The sequence below is a fragment of the Chanos chanos genome, chromosome 5 (assembly GCF_902362185.1).
Source record: "Chanos chanos chromosome 5, fChaCha1.1, whole genome shotgun sequence".
Taxonomy (NCBI): Eukaryota; Metazoa; Chordata; class Actinopteri; order Gonorynchiformes; family Chanidae; genus Chanos; species Chanos chanos.
Genome location: NC_044499.1, coordinates 24,076,264 through 24,103,763, shown reverse-complemented (window position 1 = coordinate 24,103,763; position 27,500 = coordinate 24,076,264). Strand labels below are relative to the sequence as shown.

At 41.6% G+C, this 27,500-nt stretch overlaps 2 protein-coding genes across 2 annotated transcripts in view; both read right to left on the bottom strand.

Moving 5' to 3' along the window:
* Positions 1 to 13,058, bottom strand: part of xpr1b (xenotropic and polytropic retrovirus receptor 1b) — a 23,114-nt gene extending 10,056 nt beyond the window's left edge. The window contains 2 exon segments of the mRNA XM_030773220.1: positions 8,165 to 8,216; positions 12,692 to 13,058. Coding sequence (XP_030629080.1) covers positions 8,165 to 8,216; positions 12,692 to 12,760 — 121 coding nt within the window. The 5' untranslated portion in view covers positions 12,761 to 13,058.
* A 1,273-nt stretch (positions 13,059 to 14,331) lies between these two features.
* ddr2b (discoidin domain receptor tyrosine kinase 2b) lies at positions 14,332 to 23,168 on the bottom strand. The gene is made up of 16 exons (XM_030774804.1): positions 23,123 to 23,168; positions 21,509 to 21,611; positions 20,949 to 21,180; positions 20,508 to 20,655; positions 19,448 to 19,550; positions 19,006 to 19,189; positions 18,594 to 18,834; positions 18,310 to 18,375; positions 17,541 to 17,677; positions 16,978 to 17,179; positions 16,508 to 16,734; positions 16,252 to 16,373; positions 15,934 to 16,128; positions 15,577 to 15,811; positions 14,930 to 15,079; positions 14,332 to 14,466 (listed from the first exon to the last, which is right to left on the bottom strand). Exons 2-16 carry the CDS (start codon positions 21,586 to 21,588, stop codon positions 14,332 to 14,334), a joined length of 2,457 nt encoding a protein of 818 aa, XP_030630664.1. The 5' UTR covers positions 21,589 to 21,611; positions 23,123 to 23,168.
* Positions 23,169 to 27,500: the final 4,332 nt, after the last annotated feature.

Below are 27,500 nucleotides of genomic sequence, written 5' to 3'. Positions count from 1 at the left end.
GTGCACTCGTTGCAGTCATTTCACTGAAGTGACCATTAGAGGGCGCCATTAGTGGGTCTGTGGTTGATCATGTCCAGACATCCAGACACTGATTCACTGTCTCAGACTGAGTAAGAGTCACACAGAATATCCCAAACACGTGCAAGTGTGTGTGCACAGACACACAAAAACAATGCTCACGCGCACATACACACACGTACACATACACACAGATGCACACACACACACACACACACACACACACACACACATAGACACATACACTGGAGCTATTGTGTGAGTGTGTGTGTGTGTGTGTGTGTGTGTGTGTTGGGGGGGACTCTTTGGACAGGAAAAAATGTTTCAAACTACTTACAATGCCTGTCAAACACTTGCCAGTAGAAGGAAAGCAATTCAGTCTAAAAGGCAGGGGACACGCAGAACACATACCACATGCACAGAGGGAAAGAGTTTGTTCAGTTATTCAAATGTACCAAACCCCAAATTAGTTCAGAAAGATTCCTTATCTTATCATGAGTCAAACTGTCAAAACAGAATAAACCTATTCTGCTGTTTTCCTTTGCTCTTTAGCCAACCATGTCATCCCTCACGCAGACCTAGTGTGAAAAAGTTTTTTTTTTAATGAAAAGTTATCAATTCATACAGAGTGCATTTAGCCTCTCAAAGCCTCAGACCAACCCATATGAATACAATTCAGCAGAGGGTTTGACAAAATGGGAAAGATTACCAACGTCTGTGTATGTTGAATCAGCAGCTGAATCACAAATGTTCAAAATAGAGGCTTTACAAACAGATAAGAAGGGCATAAAGACAAAAACAAAAAAAGTCCCATTGGTACAAGCTGTACTGGTAACACCAGCAAATGGGAACTGGAAATTTATTTGCAGGGGAATTTAATCTGAGCATACAAATAGCACTGCTAAAAGTATTACATTAAAAAAAAAGCCATGTTGAGTTCTAATCCCTTATGGAATGACAGACATTCACAGACAGGAAAAAACCCAGTCATCATTTTCCATAATCGCTTAAAGAAAGGCACTTCTGCAAACCCAGAGGCCGAGAGAGAGAGAGAGAGAGAGAGAGAGAAGAGAGTACAATAGCATGATGGTTTAGTCAGGGGTCAGTGAAGATGTGTCCCTGAGAAGAGAACTGTTTATTTAACAGGTCTCTGTTTCAACAGCGCTCAGCAGGGAAATCTCAACAAGACTTGTGTTTTTACTTCTTCTGGTGTCATTCACAGCAGGATGCGTTCTGCTTTAACACACACACACACACATACACACACACATTCAAACTTAAGCTCACACTCAAATACACTCACAAACTTGGACCTTCACACAAATCTTTGGTTTCTGCAAGGAGCAGATATCTGTGAAAAGAGTCAAAAGACCCAATGTGAGAACTACTCAGCAGTAAACTTCGAACACATACACACACACACACATAAAAACAAATACAAACACACACATAAAAACAAATACAAACACACACATAAAAAAGTCTTGGCACAAAATGAAAACCCTTCTCATCAGAATAAAATAAAATTAAAAATAAAAAAAAAAACTGCCCTGAAATCATGCTCCACTGCAATACCCAATCTGTGACATTATTTCAGTAACAAGCTGCTTTTCTGCCTGTATGATAAACACACACAACCATACTAAACTCAGCCATTTGTAAATTAGAAATGCATTACAATGATAAGAAAGAATGATAGGAAAATTTGAAATTATAACTCAAAACATCAATTATTTATCGACTGGAGAAAGTGATTCTAATATATGGTGACAGAGGATGATATGATAGACTCAGGAGAAAAGCAAAGACACACAGTGTCAAGGCTAAAACAGATCTCTGAGTAGGAAAGCTGAGAATGCTGATGTTTACAGGCAATGACCGGTTTACATCTTAATTTGCTGTATACATGAATTTTTATACTGATTTTTAGAATCGTTATTTCAAATGCTTATGGTTCAAATTGCCTCTAAACAAAAAAAGTCTGATAAGTGACTCTTCAGGTAACCACAATGTAATTATTAACTGTGGACGGATAGGTGAAGTCAGTGGTTTTTTGTGAGAACACTTTTAACAGTATAATAGACCCTAATTTCGGTGCAACCAAAATTCCTACGGCTGGCATCGTTCCAAAAGCCCTGGCCATGTCATCTGAATGCAGACTACAGAGACGTACAATGAAACAGTTCAAGTACGGACAAAAGAACAGCTGATAAAACAAACAAAAAACAAAAAAAAGAAAAAAAACCTGCAATGTGGAGGACAGTTTTCAACATCCATAGCACGTGAAGCATGAGTGAAGACAGGATGAGACATATTTGTGAGAAATATTGAAGTCGTAATCTTAATCTTGAACTGACCCTGACCTTCACCTGCACTAACTGCGGGGCCCCAAACCGCGACAAAAATTATTCAAAAGATGGTTGCATATGCAGAGTGTGCGAGTTAAAATTTCTCATGGTTGCATTTGTGCGAGTGCATGATGATCATGAGGCTGTTTTGGTGCCCCTCCGGCACGGGTTATGCGTTAGCCATTGTAGTTGAAAGTAGTACTCTTTCTTCTTCACTGGCTCAGTTGGTCTCTCTCTACCTGCACTCTCCCTGTCTGCACTTTCACTGATGACGAAACACACAAAACAATCCATTTAGCTGTTACTGTGTTCCAGAGAGGAAGTGGTCTACAGCTGATTGGAGAGGGAGAGCCAACGAGAGGACCCGACTCAGGCACGGCTGATGACGAGAGTGCAGGCTGTAGGCAGGGAGAGACTGACTGAGCCAGTGAAGAGGAAAAAGGATCACTTTCAACCACAACGGCTAACGCAGTACCTGTGGTTGAAGTATGAGGGGAATGCTTTGCTTTTATCTGATAACATTTTTGTTAGGTTTTCTTTTAAAATGATATAACAGAAGATGACGTATTTTGTCAGCTACTGCTTGTGGCAGAGAAACTTAATGTTCAGATTAAAGTATTTTGCAAATATCAAGTCTCGAGTCACTGTCAATCTTTACATCAGTGCAAAACTAGGGTATGCAAATTAAGACAACTTTTTATCAGCCTGCAAGGTCACTGATTAATGCCACGCTGTACCCCCCCCCCCCAAAAAAAAAAAGAAAAAAAAAAAAGGGTGCAACCAAATGATGTGCTGGTGCGACCAACCCAGAAAGACCAGAGCCCTGATGCACTGTCTTCACTCACATTTGTTTTGGAGCATCACTAAATGCAATGGCACCCAGGAGATGATGCTGAAAATGAAAATGAGAACTGAGAAAGTTGAAATGTGTAGTCTCTGACAAACAGAGAGTGTCAAACATCGACTCGGTCCCACAAAAGATCTACTGTGTCAATGTCTAACAACCTGTTTTGTGGGAGCAGGTAGATCAAAAACCTGGAGGTTGGTAAAAGTTTGGGATGGCTTTGGGGTCTGTCCCTGTCTCCATATACTCTCATTGTTTCCAGTGAAGGACGCTAATGTTAGCACTCTGGAAGACAGTCATCACTACCAATGGAATGAATCAAACTCCACCCATAGAACTGTACTGAGGTAGAACACATGTGGAACTGATCAAGAAATAGGTTTTTACTCCGTAAGGTAATATCCAATTTAGTGGCATGTATCCAGCATGCTTAGTTTGAAGCAAGACAAATGTTCAGCTATGTTATCGTGTCTATGCTTAGCACAGTGTACTCACTAGGACATTTTGCTCTTAAGCACACACACACAAAAAAGAAGTCATCATCTACTGAGATTTTACATAAACAGTGGGAAGACGTGACGATAGGCTACAGGGTGTCACTGCAGGAGATGTAAAGATAATGACCTGCTTTTACATTTGGTCTAAAAAAAGGAGGGTGAGAAAGGCAGTATCTGCAGTATTGGCTCTTTACGGGCCTCGCTGTCATTGGTCAGACATTAGACAGAACGGGACTTCATTCACTCTAAACCTGGACTGCACTTTTAAAGGGCCTTCCTGCCACTTTCTGGCTTTCCTAATCATAGTCACAGTTTTAAATGAAACACTCTCCCTTTCCTTTGAAGCATAAAAGCAGGAAGGAAATGATACACAATCATACACGGGCTCAACAGAAAATTATGACCAACTTCTACCCTGTGTTTAAAAAAACAAAAACAAACAAAAACAGCCCAAAATCAGTGTGTAGGATTATGGTTGACAGACAGCTATAAAAAGAACAGGGAAACATGTGGTCATGAACATGGGTGTGTTGGAGCATGATTTAACCTTTAGTTGAGAATCCTAACAGACGTTAAAGCTTTGACTTTTAACTGACCTGAAATCTACTCTGAGTCAATCTTCCATACAGTTTGCTGTCACGGGCAAGACTGAACAGGAAAAAAGGACAATGTGGGGGAAAAAAAATCAACCCTTGAAATATAGGAGTAACAGACTGTCTATGAAACCATCAGATTTATCTCAGCCGTATTAACTCTGCACACCACTCACCACATAAACCACCAATAAACGGGACAAATAGAGCCATTATGAAGCAGTCTGCTGTTTGCCTCTGGGAAAAAATACAGGAATCTAGGACTAATCTTGAATGATGCCCAGGTCTGCCTGGAAGGTAGAGCCAAAAAGGGAAAGATTTTTAGCAAAGGACACCCCGTTGATGCACAAACACTGTATATTTTTCACACTGCTGTACGTTTGACTCACAACTGATACGGAGATATATAAGCACGGTGAATCTAGTGTCCCTCTCAGATTCATGACAAATGTGATTACAGTTGCACTGAATTCAATTGAGGGCCTTTGAGATTCGTCATCGGACGTCTGTCTGCTGGGCTGTTCTCTCGCTCTTTACAATCCAGATGTCTCTACTGTACTATGGGCCAATAACACAGACAAAAAAAGGGACTGAATATTAAAACAGAGTGTAGAGTGAGCAGAGTGGCTGTAAAGCCGATACTCTTTTCACATCTGGCATGGCTTTTTCTACTGCCGCCTACAGAGGGAAAACCTGTAGGTCTACATCAGGAGCAAAACCCATGATGTCTCATCATTCTTTCTCTCACATGGTGGCCACTTAAGACAACATGAGCATGTCTTCCACAGAGACACCTGTAGCCTGAGTGACATAAGACAGGTGAGGACCAATAGACCTGCTGTTGGTATGGACATCATTTTTTACGTCAGTGTAGAACTAGAACTGTAACAATTCCAAATGTTGCCGTACAATTAACTGTCTCAGAGATAATTGCGATTAACAATATAACTGTCTCTTTCAGTCAAATTTTAAAAATATTTATTTATTTACTTATTATTTTTCAAACAAATTAAAGTTTTGAATGAATGCCAGGATACATCTTTTGGTTATTTCGCTGTTGTGTGACCCAGATACTGTGATAACACAAGTACACAGCCTATGAAGTAAACCACGCCTAACTTCTCCCCTCTGGTTTGGCTTGAATCCAAAATTATCCCAAAACGGTGAAGTCGTGTTGAGTTTTGAAACAAGCTCCATCTCGTGTCATTTATTCTGCCCCTCTCTCTACCCAATGTGGGCTACCTTCCGTTTGCCAAATTCGGTGTCGAACTGATGCTGTAGCTGACAGCAGGCTGACAGTCTAATCCCTCCGCAAATGACCGATTGTTCAGTCGCAGTTTGGCTTAACTCAGCTGGGCTTGCAGACTCCCCACATTTTAACAGGACCAACGGTACCAACACTAAATGAAAACTCCAATGAAAACCAAACGTGCATCAGTTTAATGTTATGGGCATTTCTCAAAGGTACAACTACGCTTCTCACAAAACTGCCCACCTTGGGTTACCAAGTGTAGTCTGTCTGGATTTTTAACGTTCGAAAGCCAAAATGACTTTGCAACTGTAAATTAATGCAGACGGGGCGTCCTCTGATAGGATAGTTACTGTTCTGTTGCGCTACAGGGTGCACGCGGGCATTGGAAACGTGTTTGATGGATGCAAACAAAAGCATGACCACGCTTTCACTCATCTCATAAAAAAAAATGTTTTACCTGCAGTGCAACAAAGAAATCGCAATCATGTCAAAAAATCGTGGTTAAACAATTATGAAATAATGTAGAACAATGACAGGAAAACTGACCCTGGATGACACACCTGCCCAGAGGCCTTGGCCAGACACAACATTGCCCTGGATTCCTGGTGTACGGTTGGGGAACGTGACACAGGCCTACACACAACGACAGTGAGCTCATTCACTGCACCACTAAGGACATTCTATAATTAGGCCTTTCTGACAATCAAAAACTAACAATGATATTCCAAACAGATCACTCAGCTCTAACCTAGTTCTCTCCACTAAATCAAACTGATTTAGACCCATCAGAGACGCCCCAGAAATGGATCAGTTACATGTGACTGGTTTTAGCATTACTGATGTCCTGGGTCTTTTGTCTCTGTGCTGGTGTATATATGCTCTTTTACAAATGATGTTCGCCTAATGTGTGTCATTTGATTTGTGATTTGTAAAGCAATTTGTTGATCTGTCAAGTACAACCTCATCTGGGCGTAACTTTGTAATGCGATACTGAAGAAACCGGTACTGCCATTTATCTCAGGGACTGTTTGCAATTTAAACCAGGACTGCAAATTCCAGAATCTACAAAAGAATGTTCAAAGGAAGAGGAGAAACAGACGTAATGGGTTGTCAGAAACACACACACACACACACACACACACACTTGCCATTTTATCCTGCCTTATTCAACGTGACAACATTGCCAAAACACTATTCATACTCTGCACATCTCTAAGCAGTGTATGACTTCTATCATAGTGGTTTTATCATGCAGTGTACACTAAACAATAGCGCTGCCAGTCTCCTGTGGTATCGGAACAGTGGAGAGTTACACATCTCTCATGGGTTGACTGGGAAACAGGCACACAGGAATACTCTGCTCTGTTTAAGCACCTTTCTCATTAAATATTTGTTGTATAAATATTAGGCAGCTGCCAGACCTCCAGAGAAAGCTTAACATCGTCCTGACAAACAACATTCTGGATGGAGATAATTCATCAATAATTGATTTTTTTTTTCACCCTGTGACAATAGAACTGTGACAAGAAGTACAATTAACTGGTATTCATATCTGGCATCTGAACTGGACAATTGACATACGAAAACACACACATATACACACACACGCGCGCACACACACACACACACCAAAATTATATTTCATGCATTCTATTTCTTTTCATGATACATTGTTTTGCTTGTCCAAAGGTCTCATCAAGTTGATGATAAAATAAACACGGGGAGGCATGGTCGTGCAGTGGGTAGCACTGTCCCCTAACAGCAAGAATGTCCTGGGCTTGATTCCCGGCCAGGGTTCTTTCTGGAGTTTGCATGTTCTCGCTGTGTCTGCATGGGTTTCCTCCGGGAGCTCCACTTTCCTCCCACAGACCAAAGACATGTAAGTCAGGCGAATTGGAGATACTACATTGCCCCTAGGTGTGAATTTGTGCGTGAAGGTGTTTGTCTGTGTGTCTGCCCTGCAATAGACTGGCGACCTGTCCAGGGTGTTTCCCCGCCTTTCGTGGGATAGGCTCCAGCACCCCCCGCGACCCTAATTAGCGAATTAGAAAATGAATGAATGAATGAATGAATATACATCTACACTATTTCAGTTTATTTCTGTTGCATATGGGAAAAGAATTCAGAATATTCAATCTCATACATATCCATATGACTTATATGAATTAAGAATGAGTAATGCTTCAGAAGGTGACACTTCAGGTGTGTTCCATGACCTTGCTGGCTGTTCTAAACTCTCTCATCAGGTGGAATGTTCAGAGGGTTTAGAACTGTGCTTTATGCAAATACTTCACTCAGAGTAAATCACTCTGTCAAAGACAGTCGCCCACACAGACACACTTGTCCTTCTTCACCAATCACACAAAAGTGAGTGATTTTTTTGGGTATGCGAGGGGTTGTATTCATTCATCCTGCAGATTCCAGACCTGGAAATCTTCACAAAACCTAACTTCCTTTTGTAATTTAACACACAAAAAGAACAGTTTTTCTCTACAGGAATATTTAAAAGAACGACGCCAGATGTGTAACAATGTGTGAAGTGTAAATGCAGACGTAAGTGTGCCCACGCACTTCATTTCACATGAGATATTTAATAACTATTACATATTTACCTTCCACTGAAGGAGCCTGATCTTGGGCGGAGTACAGCATCTCCTTAAACGCCTACAGAGAAAAGAGAACATATGAGAAATTATTTACACAGACTGGGAAAAATCAAACTTTGTATCACACATCAGCATGTGACTGGACTTGCTCCTGCCCCTGACTGACAGGAGGAGCTCCTGCCAAGGAGGAGACCGAGAGGAGCACAGACAGAGGGAGAGGGAAGTGTTACACAGCATGCACATATGAGAAAGCAAAGGAAAGAAAACAGGAAGAGATCCCAAAATAAAGAAATAAAGAAATAAGTGTGAGAGAGGAAACTGTGGTTTCTAATGGTCAACCAAGGTTCCATTTGCTCCTCATCCATGTGGGTCTGATCTGTCACTAACAGACATAATAGCATGGGAACTACAGACAATCAGGGATCCTTCTTTCTAAACAAAACAAAACAAAACAAAAATGCGTGGCGGGCCACTAATGATCTTCAGTAAAAGATCTGTTTTGCAATCTGGATCTTAACGCCAGCCATACCTGATGTCATTCACAGAAAACACTAACACACAAACCAACAGTTATGAATGAACGGGGTAGAAACAATTACAACACTTAACACTGGATTCCCCAAACACAACAGTAGCAGGATTCACTTGAGCTGCACTAAAACCCATTTGCATAAATATTTGCTGCTATGTATCACAATTATTTAGAAGCTGCTATGGGTTTCCAAGTCTGAATTATGCAAAAATCACCACACAAAAAAGTTCATTAAAAATATGGTTTGAATTGGAGGGGGAGGCAGTAGCATGTATTGAGTGTTGTCTACACTGGTCAGGTCAGAATCTGCGTTGTCTTACAGGAAACAGGATCTGCTTTACAGCCAGGGCAATCTGCATGATCAAAAGATGACAAACGTCCTGTCTTAATGAATGAAAACTCATATAAAAACCAAGACTTTTTCAGAAGACGATAAAATTTGCCCCATTGCTTCCGCCTTCTGAACAGCAAAATCTATGATATGCTGAGAGGCAACTGACACCGAACCATAGTTTTACCCTGTCTTTTGTAGTTGCTATGGGACACCTCCCATTTGTTCATGAAATCACACAAACAGGAGACAGACACTTTGTGATGTTGTTAAGGTTGTGTACTGCTGTTATGTGCAAACATTTAGAGAAGTAGTTTATGCAGCGGGGCGTGTGATTGCTCCAGTAAAGTTGGCACGGAAACACAGCTGATCATAAGCACTTGTCAATCCTCAGAACACATAAACACACACACAGTTTCCCACTTCAGCCATTTCTGCCCCCCCCCCCCCCCCCCCCCCTTCATTTAGTCCCCTTGTTTAGTCCCCTTGTTTGGTCAAGCCCCAGGTCAAAAGTCTTCAGAGTTTGCTGTGAGGGGGCCTTTGACAGTTGAGGTAAAGCAATATGTTCTTGTTGTGAATCCCAGATCAATGAGTCCGAGTCAATATTCTGTTCTCTGTATTATCAGTCATGAGGTCCCTGACTCGCTAACTCTTACCCTCACAGATAGTGATCAGCCAACAGACAAAAAAAGAATCAGCTTCTGTGATTCCAGTCTACCACTACAGTCCACCATATCTCTCAGTCACATGAGGTGTAACAAATGCCCAAAAAGTCACAGGCAGAGGTAAACAAACAAATAAACAAACCAAACAAACAAACAAACACCTGCACTGCTTCATTTTGGCTCTGACCTTCACTGTGGTGTCACCTTCCACTCTGGCTTGCCAAGAGTAGGGGTAAAACAAAAGATGCCATGTCTGAGTCCTCATGATAACCCTATCCCTGTCAAACCCAGCCTGACCCGACCTGACCTGGACAATGTGTGACAGAGAGCTGAGTTCAGGGACCGGTCATAGAGAGGAGCAGTACTGTCAGAGGGACTGAGTACACATCACTGTTGAGTGTTCACTGCCATAATTCACTGATTTCGCAAAACACAGAGATGAATTCTGACATTTACACGACTGTCTGCGGGCGCTGCAAGTCACACCACACATAAGGGTCAGTATTTCAAATCTCAGAGACAAACACAGCTCTGCAAAGCATGCACACTCAGAGACTTCACAGGAGCATATCTAGGCATGATGGACAAACAAACAAAATCAACCAGCATTTCTAAAACACTAGGCAGATTTCTTTCTCTTTCTCTGCCCTGGGGTTGGATTTTCACAGATCTGTGCTATGTCAGCTCCACAGTGACAACCCAATGGCAACACACCAAAGCTCATGTGTGCACAGTCAGATAACAAGAGAGCTAACTTCACCAAGGAACAACTCTCTCTCTCTCTCTCTCTCTCTCTCTCTCTCTCATTTTACCCCTGCCCTGTGTTTTGAACTGACAATGTGGATTACCAAGTGGCTTCACTTTTCTTAGAGCCATTACTCTCTCTAACAACAACAAGCTTAATGGCAAGTGTGTTGTGTGATGCAGTGGCTTGGAGCCCAAGACAAGACTCCCTGCGGGACAATAAAGTATACCTTACCTTACCTTATTTTCATGTCATTGTCATGTTCTGGGTGTACTGACCTACACGGCTTGTATCTTTAGTTACTGAAGAGCCTGCATATGGGTTAGTACCAGCACCATTTTCATTTCCCTTAAAATATGCTGACATCAGCTTTGTCAAAACCGTGAATCACAAACCAGAGGTCACAGTCTCCACTGTCCTTCAGAACAACTGAAACTGTGGTAAATGCAAAGCAGAGCAGTTCAGCCATTCGTTAATCAGTTTATAAATGCTAGTTGGCTTAATTCATACATACACACACATGTTGGTCTACCTGTTTGGTAAATGGGCTACGTGACTGTTATGTTAATAGTCTGTTTAGTTAACAGCCTGTATTAGCAATGGATGATTCCACCTGTACTGGAGTGGTAGAACCAGGAGGATTTGTTCACCAGTGTTTGGTGAGTGTTTCTAGGCTCTTCTCTGAATGCTGGGTACAATAAAGCCACATTGAGGAATACTCCATTGTGGATCTGCTCAGCTCTCCTATGGTTTGACAGTCATCAGCAAGATAATCAGCAAGGCATGTTGGTGAACCACAACACAACAATTACATGACCTTAAAGTGCACAATGTCTATTCAGGTCAATCAATTTGTCAATTCATGTGTTAAACGTAGGGGAGGACAGGGCTGCTCTGCTATAGAATATGAGGTTAACAAAAGCATCACTGTCCAGTCTCTCTCACTACGCTATTTCTGCAGGAATCGCGTGAGCTAGCTCTGCTCCATTCGTAAACTTTTAGGCCGTTTATTTATTTATGTCGTTTGGCCCCAAATCAGCATGGATGTACACAGTCATGAAACATGCTATCATTACGATGAATGTGAATACGCTGTTAAATATCAGGAGTCTATCAAGACATAACTAATGCCATTATGTGTAGACTATTAGACGTGAAGAAGTCAGACAGCACCGAAGTCCAGTCAGCTCAAACCTACCCCACTGTCAATTATCCTGAAACTGGTTCATACGCAGTCATGTGAACTAATTCAATTATGTGCACTGTATTATTCTTTAAAAGGCTGAGTAAGCACCTAGAGGGCTTGAGGGAAGGGACAACGGCGTTTTGAGTAAGTTGCAGGAGGCCTGGAGGAACGGGGCAGATGAGGAAACATGTCTAAACAATTTGCTAAAAACCTGTTAGCGTGAAGAGTTCCTGTCTTAGCTCAACGCCTGTTCTCAAGAAACTCTGCATGCATGAACTTGTGAACGTCTGAAGAGCCTTTTGTTTTCATGTTTATTCAACATAGATAATGAAGGGAAACCCCTAAACAAAACGGAATCCGATCGCGTAGCTCATAAAAATAGAAAACCAAGACGTTTTTTTCAATGTCTGTTTCATTTAGCGTTACATGTTGCAAACATATTGACATGTCCACATGTTTAGTCTAAACACAATTTCGAGCGTGTATAATAAGGAACCAAAACACTGTCATTAAAGATTTTATAATAACGTATAGTATAATGTCATAATACAGGCTGCAGTAAGAGGAGATGCAGACACTGGGCTATTGCTAAACGCGGAGTCAGATTGGCTCACTCAAGTATTCTTACCTGGCTAGTCCCTACACAGAATAGGGCGACTGACATTTAACATAGTAAGAGTGTAACTTCAATTCAGACTGAATCTCATGTTATCTGATGATACAAATTATAAGACTGTTTGTCATTAGGTGGCGATAACAATTCTGCACCGCTGAACAAACGACATTGCGCTTTGTGATATGTGCAGGTGACATTTTTCGTCGCCGATGACCCATTGCCGTTACATTACACTGTCCAGCTCACTGAAAATTTTTATCAAAAAATTGAGCAGTGTTATTCATATCCAAAAATTAAATCTCTTAATACGTGAGCTTGACCGCTCAAAAATAGTTAACCGTGGAAATGATTAAAGTGCTTTTCGCTGTTCATTGCTTAGTACAGTTAAGAGCAGTCTATGTTCTGGGTTAGCAGGGTACACTGTGCATTACCGGCTAACAAGCTAACAACGTTCCTACCTCATACTGGATGTATTGTTTCCTCCACTCTGGGGTGATGTGTGCCGAAAGGTGCTCAGTAAATTTCATCCTTCTTTTCTGGTGTTTTGATTATTGTCGTCTTGTGTATGAGGTGGTCCCAGTAATCTAAATATTCCTTCAGACAATGACTATTACACAGCGCGAGCATCAGCGCTGTCTCTCTCGTTGGGATTAGCTAGGGCTGTTCTCCGCAGGTCCCCAGTCCCTGTTCCACATATTAAACAGAAAATTGGTGACATTCACGGGAACGCACTTAATAATGTACCCGTCGTCTCATGAGTTAACGTATGTGTTCTTTTTGATGCTAAGGTAAATATTCGACAAAGAGACGAACACTATGTACTGATCAACGCTTTTTGTTTTTCTAAGCTATGAAGTCTTGTAACCGCCATCATTGTCAGCACGTTGCGTCACTGGTTCGTCACTCAGAGGAGGGGATGTTTTCGAAAGTGCTGTCATGGAATTTTTTCATTTCTGCGCGTTGCACTGCAGAATTTAAGATTCAAAGTGACGACCGATTTACAGCTGAAGAGTTATTCAGCCGTTGTCAGTTAATTGTTGACATATCATGTTTTCAGGTAAATGTTAATTGTTGGCACGCCACGGGATGGAGATTGCACCCACTTGTTTATTTTAACAATTGCACAAGAACAGGGTGACATAGTTTTCAAGACTATATGAGCCAAGATCAGGTTTATACTGCACCAGCGCATGAAAAAAAATTGTCTGACAAAACTCTGCAGGTCCGTCACTGTGATGTGCTTATCTGTAGGCATGTGTGTGTGTGTGTGTGTGTGTGTGTGTGTGTGTGTGTGTGAGGGGGGAGGGGGGGGGTCTGCCCTCAGAAAAACTGCCTTAGCACACTTGCCCAGCGAGGCATTTTCCTCTGGTAAACTAGGTTGTGTGATTTGCCATAGGTCAGATTGTGCTTCAGTGTACTGTCGTGTCTGACATGTTTAGCACAAGCAATAGTCAACACAATGAGCTGTGAGGTTCTAAATGCCATCTGATGTGGAATTTTCCACAGACAGATTTCTGTTAACACTGACCATGAAATCATTCATCCAATCTCTGACTTTAATGCCAAGACCTAAAGCCATACTGAGACATTCCAGTACTATTATTTTTCAAAAAAAAAAGTGATGATTGATCTTGGTTAAATCACAGAGCACTCTCTAAACAGAATTACAGCTTTGGTCACTGGTTTAAAACAGGTCAATCATGGCAATAAAACAGGACAGAGGACTTTGTTAGCAAAAGTAACTCCTTTATGTTTAATTACATTCATACATATGGAAAAAGTATGTTGTGAAAGAATAAAACATTATCATGCTAATGTTACCTGACACATTTACCCCCCCCCCCCCGCCAATAATAATTCTTCTCTTGTAAGAACACATTAGAGAGTCACACTTTGTTTATACTGTAATTACAAAGACTATGAAGACAGTTAAAGGTGATGTACTCCCACCCCAGAATTTTACTGCATACTCTTAATACTGACCATACTGACCTGCACAATATATCTCTATAGGTAGACTTTGATAATTAGCTGAACTGTTAATGATACAGAAGACTGGATCTGTTGGTCTGTCTGAGGTGAATGCCTAGGATAGTCTTTAAGCTTGCTGGTACTCTAACAGGGTACTGTGGATCTCCTGGAAGGTGGGCCTCTCCTTGGCATTCCTTCTCCAGCAGCTGATCATGAGCCTGTAGATGGGGTCAGGACAGCATGTCGGCTGGGCCAGATAAACCTAATGAGGGGGAAGAGTGTGTGTTTGTGTGTGTGTGTGTGAGAGAGAGAGAGAGGGAAAGAGAGAAAGAGAGAGGGTGAGAAAGAGATGGAGAGAGTGACAAAATGGTCCATTACTGCCACCCTCTGCTTCTACAAGCAATCGTAAAGGAAATTTCCTTTCCAGCGTTATGCAGTTCAGTCTGGACGACTGCGTCAAAAAGTATCAAATACTGCTACATGTCACTGTGTGAAGATCAGAATCCCCTCCCACTGAGTATCAGAGAGTACCCTTAAACTGACTGATGCCAAATGCTCAGTATCTAATTCCAAGACAAGCTGAAAGAAAAAATGAGTTTAAAATATTTATCTTATTTTAATCCAGTAGCCTATGAATTCATTACACAAATGAGGGCATTTATTTGGGGAGTCAGACTCTAAAGGTCTTTAAGAGTTTAGTGTTCTCGTATCTGTCTTAGTTTCACCTGCTTGCTCTGGTCTCTGAAAAACTCTCCAGTATTCTCAATGACCTGTTCATCTGAGAGCTGGGAGTACGGCTGCTCTTTACAGAGCGTCAGAGTTTCCCACAGCGTTACCCCAAACGCCCACACGTCACTGGCCATGGTGAACTTACCCTGGGGAGAGCACACACACACACACACACACACACACACACACACACACACACACACACACACACACACAGCATAGTGGAAATTCTACACTGTATTGCAAAATATCTGCACCACCTCCAACCTCATTCCCACACACATTTTCTTGACTTAGAATCAATGAAGACTCAAAATGCACTACACATTCAAAACTAAACTGAACTAAACTAAACTAACTAAAAAACATAACTGAAACACTGAAGCATAATTTTCAAGACTTTCTACTGTCAACTGACATGTTTAAATTTTCAAGACTTTCTACTGTCAATTGATATGTTTAGGTCATCATCAATGTAAAGTAAATTCCCCCAAATCTATCATTTGAACTTAGTCAGTTCAGCTAAAGTGATGGGAATTCATTGAGTTTCTGTAGACACTGCAGTCATACCAAAAGGCCTATGAGGGATGAACTAAATGCTGTCAGTATGTATTTTCTGAGTTTTTGACATACAGTCTCTTACCAGCAGGATGCTCTCCCAAGACATCCAGCGGATGGGCAGCACAGCCCGGCCCTGGATGCGGTAGTAGTCTCCGCGATACAGGTTTCTGCTCATGCCAAAATCTGAGATCTTAATGGTGTTGTTCTCTCCCACCAAACAGTTACGAGTGGCCAGGTCACGGTGCACAAAATTTAGAGAGGACAGGTACTTCATGCCAGAAGCAATCTGAGTAGCCATACTGATCAGGTCATTCAGACTGTATCAGAAAGATTAAAACAGAACATGCTCCTGCTATTTAGGGATTATAAAGAGCATATAAGTATAAATAAAGAGACAGGAACAGTAAGACGACTCTGAGGTGTAATGTCGGTGGTCTACCTGATGGTGGTGTTTCTTTGTTCAGAAGCTTTGTCCTGGAGTTGGTGGCAGGAGAGGAACTGGTTGAGGTCTCCGTTCTGCATGTACTCTGTGATCATGCAGAGGGGATCGCTCTCCACACAAACCGCCAGCAGACGGATGATGTTTGGGTCCCTCAACCGAGATATTATCCTGATCTCTTTCAGAAAGTCATTCCTATAAATATGAATCATAAAGATGTAGAGGGCGAAGACAGTCAGTGTCATTGTCAGTATTAAACAAAGGTCAGACAACACAGACTATACTAATTTATGGATTGGTGGAGTTGTTATAACTTACCTTGCATTTTTGTCGGCATCCTCTCTCAGAGTCTTCACTGCCACAAGGATGGGCTTGTCACCAGCGCCACTGAAGTCTTCCTTCACAAAGTCCTGTATTCCCTCTGCTTCGCACAGATGAACCTACCGACAAATTCACAGCATACACTTAGAAAACCACACACGCACACACAAATACACGAACACGCACGCGCACACACACACACACACACAAGCTTAAAGACACGCTCCAATTAATCATTGATTGAGGAACTGACTTCTCCAAACTGTCCTTCCCCCAGTTTCTCTTTGAACGTTAGCTGCTCTCTGGGAAACTCCTCTAGTGCCCTGTCTCTCTCCGGGGGCAGTGGCACATTCACCGCCGTGACAGAGTAACTGGGACTGCTTGGTGCGTCCTGTTGTGACATGATGTCCGCTTCAGCATAGTGCGGGACGTCGCTCGTTCCACAGATCTGAGAGGAGTTGGATGACGCAGTTTCGATAACTGGAACGAAGCATATTTATCCAGAGAAAGTTCCGGATCAAATACACCGTCACTTATTTGCACTAATAAGCATGGATTTCATACATAGAAATGTGCAAACAAAGACAGGCATGTAGCAAATGACAAAACATTTCCAGTTATTCAATATTCTTTAGCGCTTTGACCTTTTTTGACCTTCTGATGAATGATGACAGAGAGAGCACAAACTAAAGCACTCTTCAGCTGTGAATGGCTACTCCTCACCAAGATTCTCTGTGGCTTGAAATTCCGGTAGTTTCCGTAAGAGGCGGGATGGCTCCTGGTAATCAGATCCCAGAGGAAAAATCCTCTCGTATGTGGAGTGTGACTCAACGTCACTCGACAGCGAGGAGTGGTGGGAGGTCAAGGCCTCTCTCTGAACGGAGAGACGCGCTGTCAGTTCATCATCTAGCATCCTCCGTGAGGCCTAGTAGAGAGTGAGCGAGAGAGAGGGAGAGGGAGAGAGAGCAGAGGTCAATGCTAATATGCATGTATGACTTTCCATAAAATTATAACCAGTGAAACACACACTGATTGCCTACTTCCATCGAGTGTAATCACAGCCTAGTGATTTGAATGATTTCTTACCAAAAAAAATCAAAACAGTGCCTCTGTGTTTGAACAAGTTATGCCTAAAGGTATCATGTGGAACGTCTTGGCTCTTAGTCACTTAAAAAAAAGTCACTGAGTTTCTGAGATTAAAAAAAATCATTTGACTTCAACAAATATCCTCCTGGGAAAGCACAGTTTGGTGTTACAGACCTTCCAAAAACAAGACACCCTCTCACCTTCTCCAGCATCTTCTGCCACACCTGTCGCCACAGTATAATGATTATAATGGCCAGTAGGATCACAATGATGGCCACCAGGCAGCCAATAAGAATCCTTGTGTTGCTGTCATCCACTTTGTGGGTAGGGTCGTCCCCTGGTGGAAATTTAGATTGTGAGACTGCAAACTATGCATTTCTTTGAGAAAATAAATGACAGACCATTTAATAGTTAGGATTATGTGTCATTCATTGGCTACACTGGTGTCACTACCAGTTTGGTGACATATGGACAGTGTGCCCAATATTTACTTTTGGTCACATATTTATATTAATGTTACCTTATGGTGAAATTGAAATACAAACAGACATGCTGTCTTACACTAGCTTGTTTGCATTGTTTACACTAGTCGCACATGTTTGCTTACAATCCACCAGCAGGGGGCACTGTTGATATGCATATCTAGGACTAAAAAAGTGCAACAGACTTTGTAAACACAGATAGGCAGTAACCCAGTTGCCTAGAGGACAAATACACAGTTTATTTTCTCTCAGAGATTAGTGTGTGCACATGACAAGTTTAGTTAATGTGACCTGTCAGTATGAGTGTAATGTGGCAATTTAAGACTAGACTTCTCAGATTAGAGTTGGTACAAAATGCTCTAAGGTCATTCACCTGATAAATAAATATTAATAACGTAAACAAATAAGTAAATGCTGATCTTCAGAGAACAACTTAAAAATATATGTAACTGAGTATCTAACTGGAAGCATCTTTGGTTTTACTGACCTGGCTGAGTGTTTGCAGGGTGGCCATGTTTGCGAGGAACTAAAGAGGTGTTGTATGCTGCGGTGTCTGAAAGACAGGAAAACATGATTTCAATGGCGTTGCTTCTCCTATTTGTTTCTATTACTAATAGCTTCTGAAGTGGATTCTTTTTATACGTCTGATATCCACTGTCATTTGCTTAATGCAACTTGGCAACTTGACACAGGGAAAGTTAAGAAGGATTAATGAGGTGAAATACATTAGGAACAAGTTAGGAGAGCAGACCAGTTTAACAACACTATTACCTGACTGAAAGGCAATTTCGCTGAACATCATCCAGGCGTCACTGAAAGCAAAACGGCACCTAATGGCACTGGCCATGTGGTTGCCGAGGGCAACGGTGACAAAACGAGCACTTGGGCTAATGTTGTCCACTCTAGGCCTGAATGAGACAGGTTTGGGCTCCCAGTCTGACTCAGAGCGGAAATAACACATGACTTGGCGGAATATTCTCACCCCTGATGTATACATGTTATTGCAATGCACCTGTGGAGACCAAAATTACGCACTTGCATCATTTACAAGCATAAATTTATACAATTAAAAAGCAGCATTTTTAAAGTGCCTACATGTTTGCCCACATAACGGTATAATAAATATATCTCTAGTTGCGTATTAAAAACTTTAAAGTGAACTTTACTCTTTCTGTGGACTAACCTTCATCGAGGTGAAGTTTCTGATACGATCAAATTCGAAGGTCATCTCTACAGCACCACTGGGGAAACTCGCATTTGTCCAGCCCACATAGTCATAGCCAGGCCAGACACCATAGACTTGACTTTGGGTAAAGTCATCCAGACCCCAGGTCCCATCAGTCAGCTGTCCCAACCCCTCCGTCATACTGCCAACACAACGACACATCTCTAAGAAACAAAATCTCATAGACTCGGGGTGGTATATGTCTGTCATCTGTCTGCTGGGGTTACTCATCATAAGGAAATTCACATTCAGTAGTTAGCAAGATGTGATTCAAGATATAGAACACTCCGAAAAGTGCTAGTTTACTTTTAACTTTTAATTTTCATTTGGTGATATTCGTAGAAGCAGACAAGGCCATATCCACACAAATGCTGTAGTCTGAGGACACAGGGCTGCTCACCTGTAACCAACAGCTCCATCGTACACCGTGTCATTCAGGTAGACGTGCTGGTCTTGGAATGCCATCTGCTGACCAACAGGAGCACTGTAGGACACCAGACCATCTGCAGACAACAGAAAGGAGTCAGGTGCCCCCACCACAGCTAAGGTAGAAGGTCAAATGTTGTTTTGAGTTGAACAACATACCTCACGTTAAAAGGACAGTCATGCCAATTTTTCATTTTTCCAACAATGGGCTCTCACCTCAAAAACCAAACAGGGATGGCATTTAGATACAGTCCACTGCCGATGATGGCTGAGTTTCATCATGTTTATTGTGATCATGACGTGTTGGTGGTGGCTGAGTTTCAACAGGATTGTTGCAATTATGGTACGTTGGTGTGGATAAAAAGTTCAAGCTCTGTTGTCTTAGAGACAGCTGGAAATTCTACACCCTGATTCTAAATCCTGACAGCACATTTTAGCCTGTCATTACTCATTGAGATTGGCAATGAAATAACTGGTAATATGATTTCTATGTGTCTTCGACAAGTCTTACAAGGCTCAGATCTAGGTGTCATATACTCCCACAGTTTTCGACTAATATGCATATGTATATGTATATGTATGTGTATGTGTATGTATATGTATATGTATATGTATATGTATGTGTATGTGTATGTGTATGTGTATATGTATATTCATATTTTAGAACTCTGCCATCAGAGCAAATGCATCAAGCCCTCAATTTCAGAGTTGTTTTAAGGTAGACAATCTGTGAACTTTTCTTTGAAGTATTTTAACTTTGATCCAGTGAGTCATGTACTGAGAGGAATACACAGTGTTGCAAAAGTGTAGAGAGCAGATTTGACCTAAAGTTTCAATACCTATTCATTCACATCCCTATAACATCCATACCTAATCATACAGCATCTGTGCAAAACCATTTACATCCATAATATCCATACTTAACCACTCACATCCACAAGAAAAGCTGTACCTAACCAGTCACAGCTGTACAGCATTCATACCTAACCATTCACATCCATACGGCATCCATACCTAGCCATTCACATCCATACCTAGCCATTCACATCCATAAAGCTCCACCCTCATACACACAATCATGGAGGGATCAGTCATGGGCATGAAGCGGACAAAGCGGGCGATGATGGGTGGCTCCAGGTCCTTGAGGACAATGTCGTAGGCGTTCCTGTTCCCCTCAATAATCTGTACGAATGGAAGAAAGCCTTGTCATGTCAAGTGAGTCAGCCTTTCATACCAACCCCCCCACACAACAAGCACCCAATCAGTCACAACACAGTCCCATCAGTGCACCTGACCAGCTTGCTAACAACCAATGAACCAGTCAAAAAAACTTTTGCGCTTAAACATCAGTTGCTTGATTCACCAGTTACCATAAGTTGTAGTCTATCTTTAGTCTGTCCTTCACGTTAGTCAATAATGCAGCCATATCAAACATTCAGATTCCTTAAAGTTGGATCATTTGAGCTCAAACTCACCTGTCTGCCCTTACGGTCGCGCCAGGAGACCCAGCGGCTGCCGTCACGGCTGTATTTAATCCTGTAGCGCTGTGCGAACTCGTTGCCCACGCCATCAGCGTGGCGTCCTTGTGTGCCCACCAAGGTGACGAAGTGTAGCGAGCGAAGATCAATCTGCAGGAACTCCTTCAGATTGTCTGACTCCGTCATGACGTCAGGACACCAGGCGCCGTCTCCATCATCGAAGTCCAGTCTGGTGCACGATGGGGCAGGAACAGAGTCATGTTGTGAGAAACAGAGTCTGCAGGCCTATGCTGTGTGTGTGTGTGTGTGTGTGTGCGCGCGCGCGTGTGTTTGTGCTTGTGTGTGTGTGTGTGTGTGTGTGTGTGCACGCGTGTGTGTGTGTGTGTGTGTGCTTGTGTGTGTTTGTGCGTGTGTGTGTGTGTGTTTGTGTGTGTGTGTGTGCTTGTGTGTGTTTGTGCGTGTGTGTGTGTGTGTTTGTGTGTGTGTGTGTGCTTGTGTGTGTGTGTGTGCTTGTGTGTGTTTGTGTGTGTGTGTTTGTGGTGGGTAGTAAAGCTTACCTGCCATATCTGGCTGCTGTTGACTCAGACCATTGGCTGGAAGCAGAGATGTCCTCATCCTGGATCTGGCCGCCTGTCATTCCCAAAGGATAACGACACACGCCTGCAAACAGGCACGTTTTCATCTTTTCAAAGCACTGCAAATACCTTCTGCCACAGCAGAGCCTGAATTTATCATTTTATCTATGGCTCTTTTCATTTGTGTCAAATATCATACGTACGGTTACATAAAGTACATTGCAGGTGGCTCACATATACATTTCATATTCCTGTCAGCTGTTTTAGGAAATTCATTTTTATAAAATCATTCGCTGAAAAGCTGGAGATTTGAAATTGCGCAAATATGAAGACAATTAACAATCAGTGGTAAAGCCAAAATTGATTAAGTGATATCCATGCCAATATTGTACATCGAATAGAACATTCATAAGCGTCCATGTGGTTATGTGGCTGAAGTGAGTGTTTGAATTTGTGCGATGGAGCTGAAACTGAGAGACACATAGTGAGCTTTTCCCCTTCCCTGGCCCTGTATGAATCCACACCTCAAAAGCAAACACCCAAATACCACCCAGACCCATGTGTGAGGCCCCCGCGGGTCGACAGAAGGACCTTTATGTAAGTGCCAGCTCAAGCCAAAAAGAAGAGGTGAGGGGATTTTTGTCTCCTGATCTTGTTTTTTTTTCAGTCTTGCATAAGAGCAGTGAGGCAAGCAAATGTTCCTTTTTCGAACTGCATCATCAAAAAATGTATATGGACTTTCCCTCATCCTGGTCACATTCAGCACTCAAATATCAAAACAGCTATGTCTCATCATTTGCTTTGAAAACATGGCAGGAGAATCAACATGGAGGCGTGGGGACTGGTATATATACGTTTTCATTCCAAATGAAGTTTGGGATGCAGAGCACAGAATACACCCGCACTCGATCCTCGTGACTGCGGTGTACAGTGAGAACAGCAGAAACTGAGAGTGAATAGACCTTACTGTGCTGTAAGTACAGGAGTGGAGTTGGGAGAGGAAAGTCTATAGCCAGTGGATGAATGGAAACCTGTCTCATCTGTTGTTAGCTTTGGCAGATGAGACAGACACCAGACCCCCTGCATGGTGTTCAATCCTTTAACCTCAGGGCTGGAGTCTGTGACTGACCTGACTGTTCATTAGAGCTTAACTAACAAATCTTTAGAACTCTTCCAACAATTCAGCTGTGAGCAATAAATAAACCACACATACACATACACATACACCCACACATACACACACGCACCCACACACAAACGAACAGAATGCATTGCAATTACCACAATGTCTGGTGCACTTGAATACTCACTCCTCATTTAAAGATATAAAAATCTGTCCTTTTATTTACCGAATGAAAGGCTGCAGCAGCAAACAGACCCTGAGGGGATGTTAGTCATTGTAAAGTCCTTAGATATGGTATCCTGATACACTCTTAACTGAGTGGTACCAGTGCAGTCTGTACATCTGGGAAATCGTGTAGGTACAGACCGCTGATGAATGAGACATACATGATAAGAGAAGTATTGCTGACATCCAACAACTTTGCAGTTTATAAAATTATTGATACTACCACAAAACTAACAAAATTCTCTTACCTGGATTCACTTGTGACCTTACTGTTCCAAACAGCAAGAACAGGATGAGATTCCATGCTGGATAGAACATGTTTAATTGATGGCTCGATTGGTGTCCTACGAAATAAAACATATTCAGTGAGACTACCTCAGGAACACGTCAGACAAAAATCATGTAGGTTTTATGGTGTAAAATATGACTCTATGTGTGTGTGTATTGGATGCTGTAAGATTTCTTCTTTTTTTTTTCAAAAGTGACAAACTCATCAAATAGAGAAGATAACATACGCATTTATATTTACACACACATGCAGTCACACACTACAGCAAGAATCCAAAGACAGCCTGAGTGGTAGCACTTTTAGCATTTAAAAGCTGGTCTAATCTGGAGTTGCTTTTATGTTCTTCCTAAGCATTTCAGAGAATTTCAGCTAAATTTATGTTTTTATAGTGTTTATGTAAGGCTTCCTTCTTTCACAGAAACAAGTTTAAAATGTGCTTCTAAAATACAATATTTGCATGTGAGTTTGGATGTTGGTATAACGTTGCCTATCTCTTATCACAAATGATGCCCACGTCTGTGCGAGAGTGTAATATATTCCTGAACTATAATCCAAAAGCAAAACAATAAGATAATCTAGCACGGCACAAATTACCCCTGCACTGCATAGCACAACTCTCTAACCTTCTAGTGCTTACACTGAGTGGTGAGGGGACCGACAAAGAATCCGTTGTAGGGCCAGGTAAGCAACCTTTCCCTTTCCCCCTCTGTGTATACAGTCTGCTGTGTAGCTCATGTTTACTTATCTGCTGAAAAGCCTACAAGCAGACTCCTAAAATATGTCTCCAGCCAGGGTCCCGTGGGGATGGCTACTCTACAGACACGGTAGTTTTAGAGGTGAAACAGAAGCTCCTGCATAGGCCCATAGCTTTAAACAGTACCATAAAAGCCTTAACTGCATTCTGGATCATTGTACTGTAACACACACACACACACACACATACACACACACACACACACACACACACACACACACACACACACACACACACGCACTTTATGCAGAAGCAGAGACCTTTACGTGGTGAAATCGAAGTTTCAGTTCCTCATGGATGAGAGAGGTGTCTGTTTAATTAGAGACTTCATTTACTCATGAGACACTCTGCTTGTTTTACGTTTTACACAAACAAAACACACAACCATGTGAGTCACCAATCACTTCCACATTAGTGCACATAAACATCGACCCGTCGAAGATGACAAATAAATCCATGTCACAGATCTTCTCAAACTGAAACCACATTTTCTTGTCTCTGCCCATGTATTCTGTCATTTTCTTGTCTCTGCCCATCATTCTGTCATTTAATTTACAGACTCTAATTTCCATTTTGAAAACAATGTATTGTAGGTAATGAACAGCAAATGTTAAATGTGTGGCTTCACATAACCAATACAGACGTATTCGTCACCCTTTAAAATTGTAACTATTCTATGGCGGGAAACTCACCAGTCCTATGCCCGTCTTCTCAACGCAGATCCAACAGAGTAACCCCAGAGTTTGCGCGGAGTTTGTCCATTCACAAAAGAATACAGTCCACTTTAGCCCAGGGCTGGTGTGTGAGTGGGCAGAGAAAAGCTGAAACCAGAACTCTTAGGAGACTGGAAATAAATGAAAAAAGTTTACAGTCAGAGGCCCTTGGGCAGAGGCCAAATGCCCCAGAATTCCACCTGATTCACATAAGGTTTCAATTATTGTGTGTGCAGTAGCCATTACTGGCAGATTTTATTTTATTTATTTATGGATTTTTTTTTGTTACAGAGCTACTGAAAGACTTAAATCCATGGTTTTATCATGTTGTAAAACAGTTTTATTAACTGTTAGTCCAGCCAGTAAAATCAAATCCAGCTTCTTTTTTTTAACCCCATGGAACTTAAAAAAATGTTAAGAAGACTTAACATAAACGTCAGAATTTTGAATGTTCAGGTAATTCATACAATTGTTACTGGAATAACCAGCTGAAATATACATGTGCATGTTGTTTGAGCACCAAATACAGACTCGACAAATTAGTCTTACAGAAACATACTTTACTTTATTCAAAGACATTAAGTCGAAACCCACCACGTGTTACGTGTCTGCTATATTGACATGTTGTATTTATGCATGGGTACATATTGTCATATTCAATTTACACAGACAGCAACATGCTTAGCTATATATCAATATATCAGACTTAACAAATGGGAACAAACACGTTTTTACTGAGGCAGCTGCTCTTAACAAAGGTTGCTGACATTTAAGCTAGTCTTTCCTTCTTTTTGGGAACAGCATCGAAAGAACACAAGACACATGTCCAAGGGTAAGCCAAAAGCACAGGGATGCTCCCTGATGATGTTGGAATCATAACAGTGTCTTCCACATCAGTGGTGGCCTCCTTTAAATTTCTCTTAAGTGACATGAACAGGCTGTGTCTTCAATACAAAACAAATTCAATGTGCTAGTTAGGCTGAAGGAAGTCTTAACGAAAGTCTTATCTAAAGATTACTTTGTAACACAGCAGTGTATTCACAAGGGAATGGCAACTGAACAAACGGTTGTTTTTATTCACAACAATCAATTAGAAACGTCCACAAACATCAAAATATGTATGTATATATTTTTTATTCATGAACAAATGCATAAACAGATACACACACATCAGACAGTTTTGACTCAAATGACCATCCTCTGTTGTGCAGTTAACTGAGGCATACCCACCAAGGGTGACTCTTAGACAAAAATAAAATCAGCAGAGGATAAGACCAGCCACAAACTGTGAGAGTTCTGCAGTATGTCCTTCCGGAGATGCCAACCTGGATAATTAGTTTCATTCAAAGGAAATCTGAGGATATAATGAGACATAAGACATCACTGGTTAAGGCTCCAGCTGATCTGTGAGTCTCTGTGGATGACATTACAATGTGGCTGCATGCTTTTGATGAAAAGCAAAAATGTATGATATTTCATGCTTCACAAGGCATTTATTACCAAACACAGCTGCTGAGAATACACACACACACACACAAACACACACACACACACACACACACACTCTCTCTCTCTCTCTTTTTACATAACTCTTTTATCTTAGTAAAATGCCTTGTTTACGTTCATCTTACCATTTCTAAATCACAGGATGAAAAATGCAAAGCAAGCCAGAGAACAGATTTTATCTCCAACTACTCTATGATATACGTTCATTCTGGTCCCATAAATCTCACCCCAGAGAAGTCTAAAATAAGATCACAGACACCACAATGCAGTACACAGCGCCTGAACATCACAAAAATAAACACGGTACATGCACAGAACAAAAGCAGACATGTTACTACTACTAGTGTCCCTTCATTTGACTGCAGTCTGTCTGTCCCTGCAAAACCACACAGAAGCTGGGCCAATCACTGCTGGTCACTTTGTCTGGCGTGGCCTGTGGACCTAACATAAGGGAGGGAGGGATGGAAGCCAAGCCTGAAATGACAGAGGAGGAACAACAGGCTGCCCTGCAGTTATACGTCTATCTGAAAACACAACAGTGGTATCATAGCAACCGAGGAAATTACAAACATGAGTGGCCATGGATAACCCTAAGCAGAGATACTTCTTGGCATTGTTGGTCACAGATTGTACTCAGAAAAGTCAGTGAAAGGTATCAAAATGTGTCGCTCAAGGTACATGGACAACTTGAGAGGGTGGCAAGACAGGGTCTTCTCCAGTCTTTGAAGGGATAGAAATAACTACTTGGAAAGGCAACAAAAGAACTGGAAAAAGATGAAAGCTGGTCAGTACCTAAACCACAGATTGTGACAGCATGAGGCCAAACAGGGTGGATATATGAACGGGTTGAGTCTGGTATATCCTTAAATGCTACCTTCCAGAAAACATCAGTTTGATGTGGTTGTTGTGGCAAAAAGCATGTTTTTGTGAAGTTTATATGTCACAGAAGTCATCAGCGAATCCTAACTCTATAAAATTGCAAATATCAAATAGAATATGCAAATTTGGAAGACGAATAAATAATCTGAAAAACTTAACAAATCTGATAAGAGATGCAATTTTTTTAAAAAGCAGAAGCTTTAAACAGGCTTTTTTCATGTGTCAGGGTTTACAAACTGAATTCCTCCATTTGCCAGAAAGGAGGCTGGAGACAACATCTTGTTTACTGGCAGAGACCAGTGAATCAAAGTGGCAAATCGCGTTAAACAGTGAATCACAGTGAATATTTATACGCTGTGGGGTCTACACACTACCGTCTGGGAGAACAGCCGCAGGCTCAGGGTTGGGATTGGGAATCTTGTGAGTGAGGGTTAGGAATTCTACTGTTAGTGTATTTATCATTTTCGACTCACTGAATCACAGTT

Coding starts and splice junctions, on each gene's coding strand:
- ddr2b (XM_030774804.1), bottom strand. CDS start 21,588: ATGACAGGCGGCCAGATCCAGGATGAGGACATCTCTGCTTCCAGCCAA. Junction 18,835..19,005: donor GAAACTTCACCTCGATGAAG/GTTAGTCCACAG, acceptor TGGTCTCCACAG/GTGCATTGCAATAACATGTA. Junction 17,678..18,309: donor CCCTGCAAACACTCAGCCAG/GTCAGTAAAACC, acceptor AATTTCCACCAG/GGGACGACCCTACCCACAAA.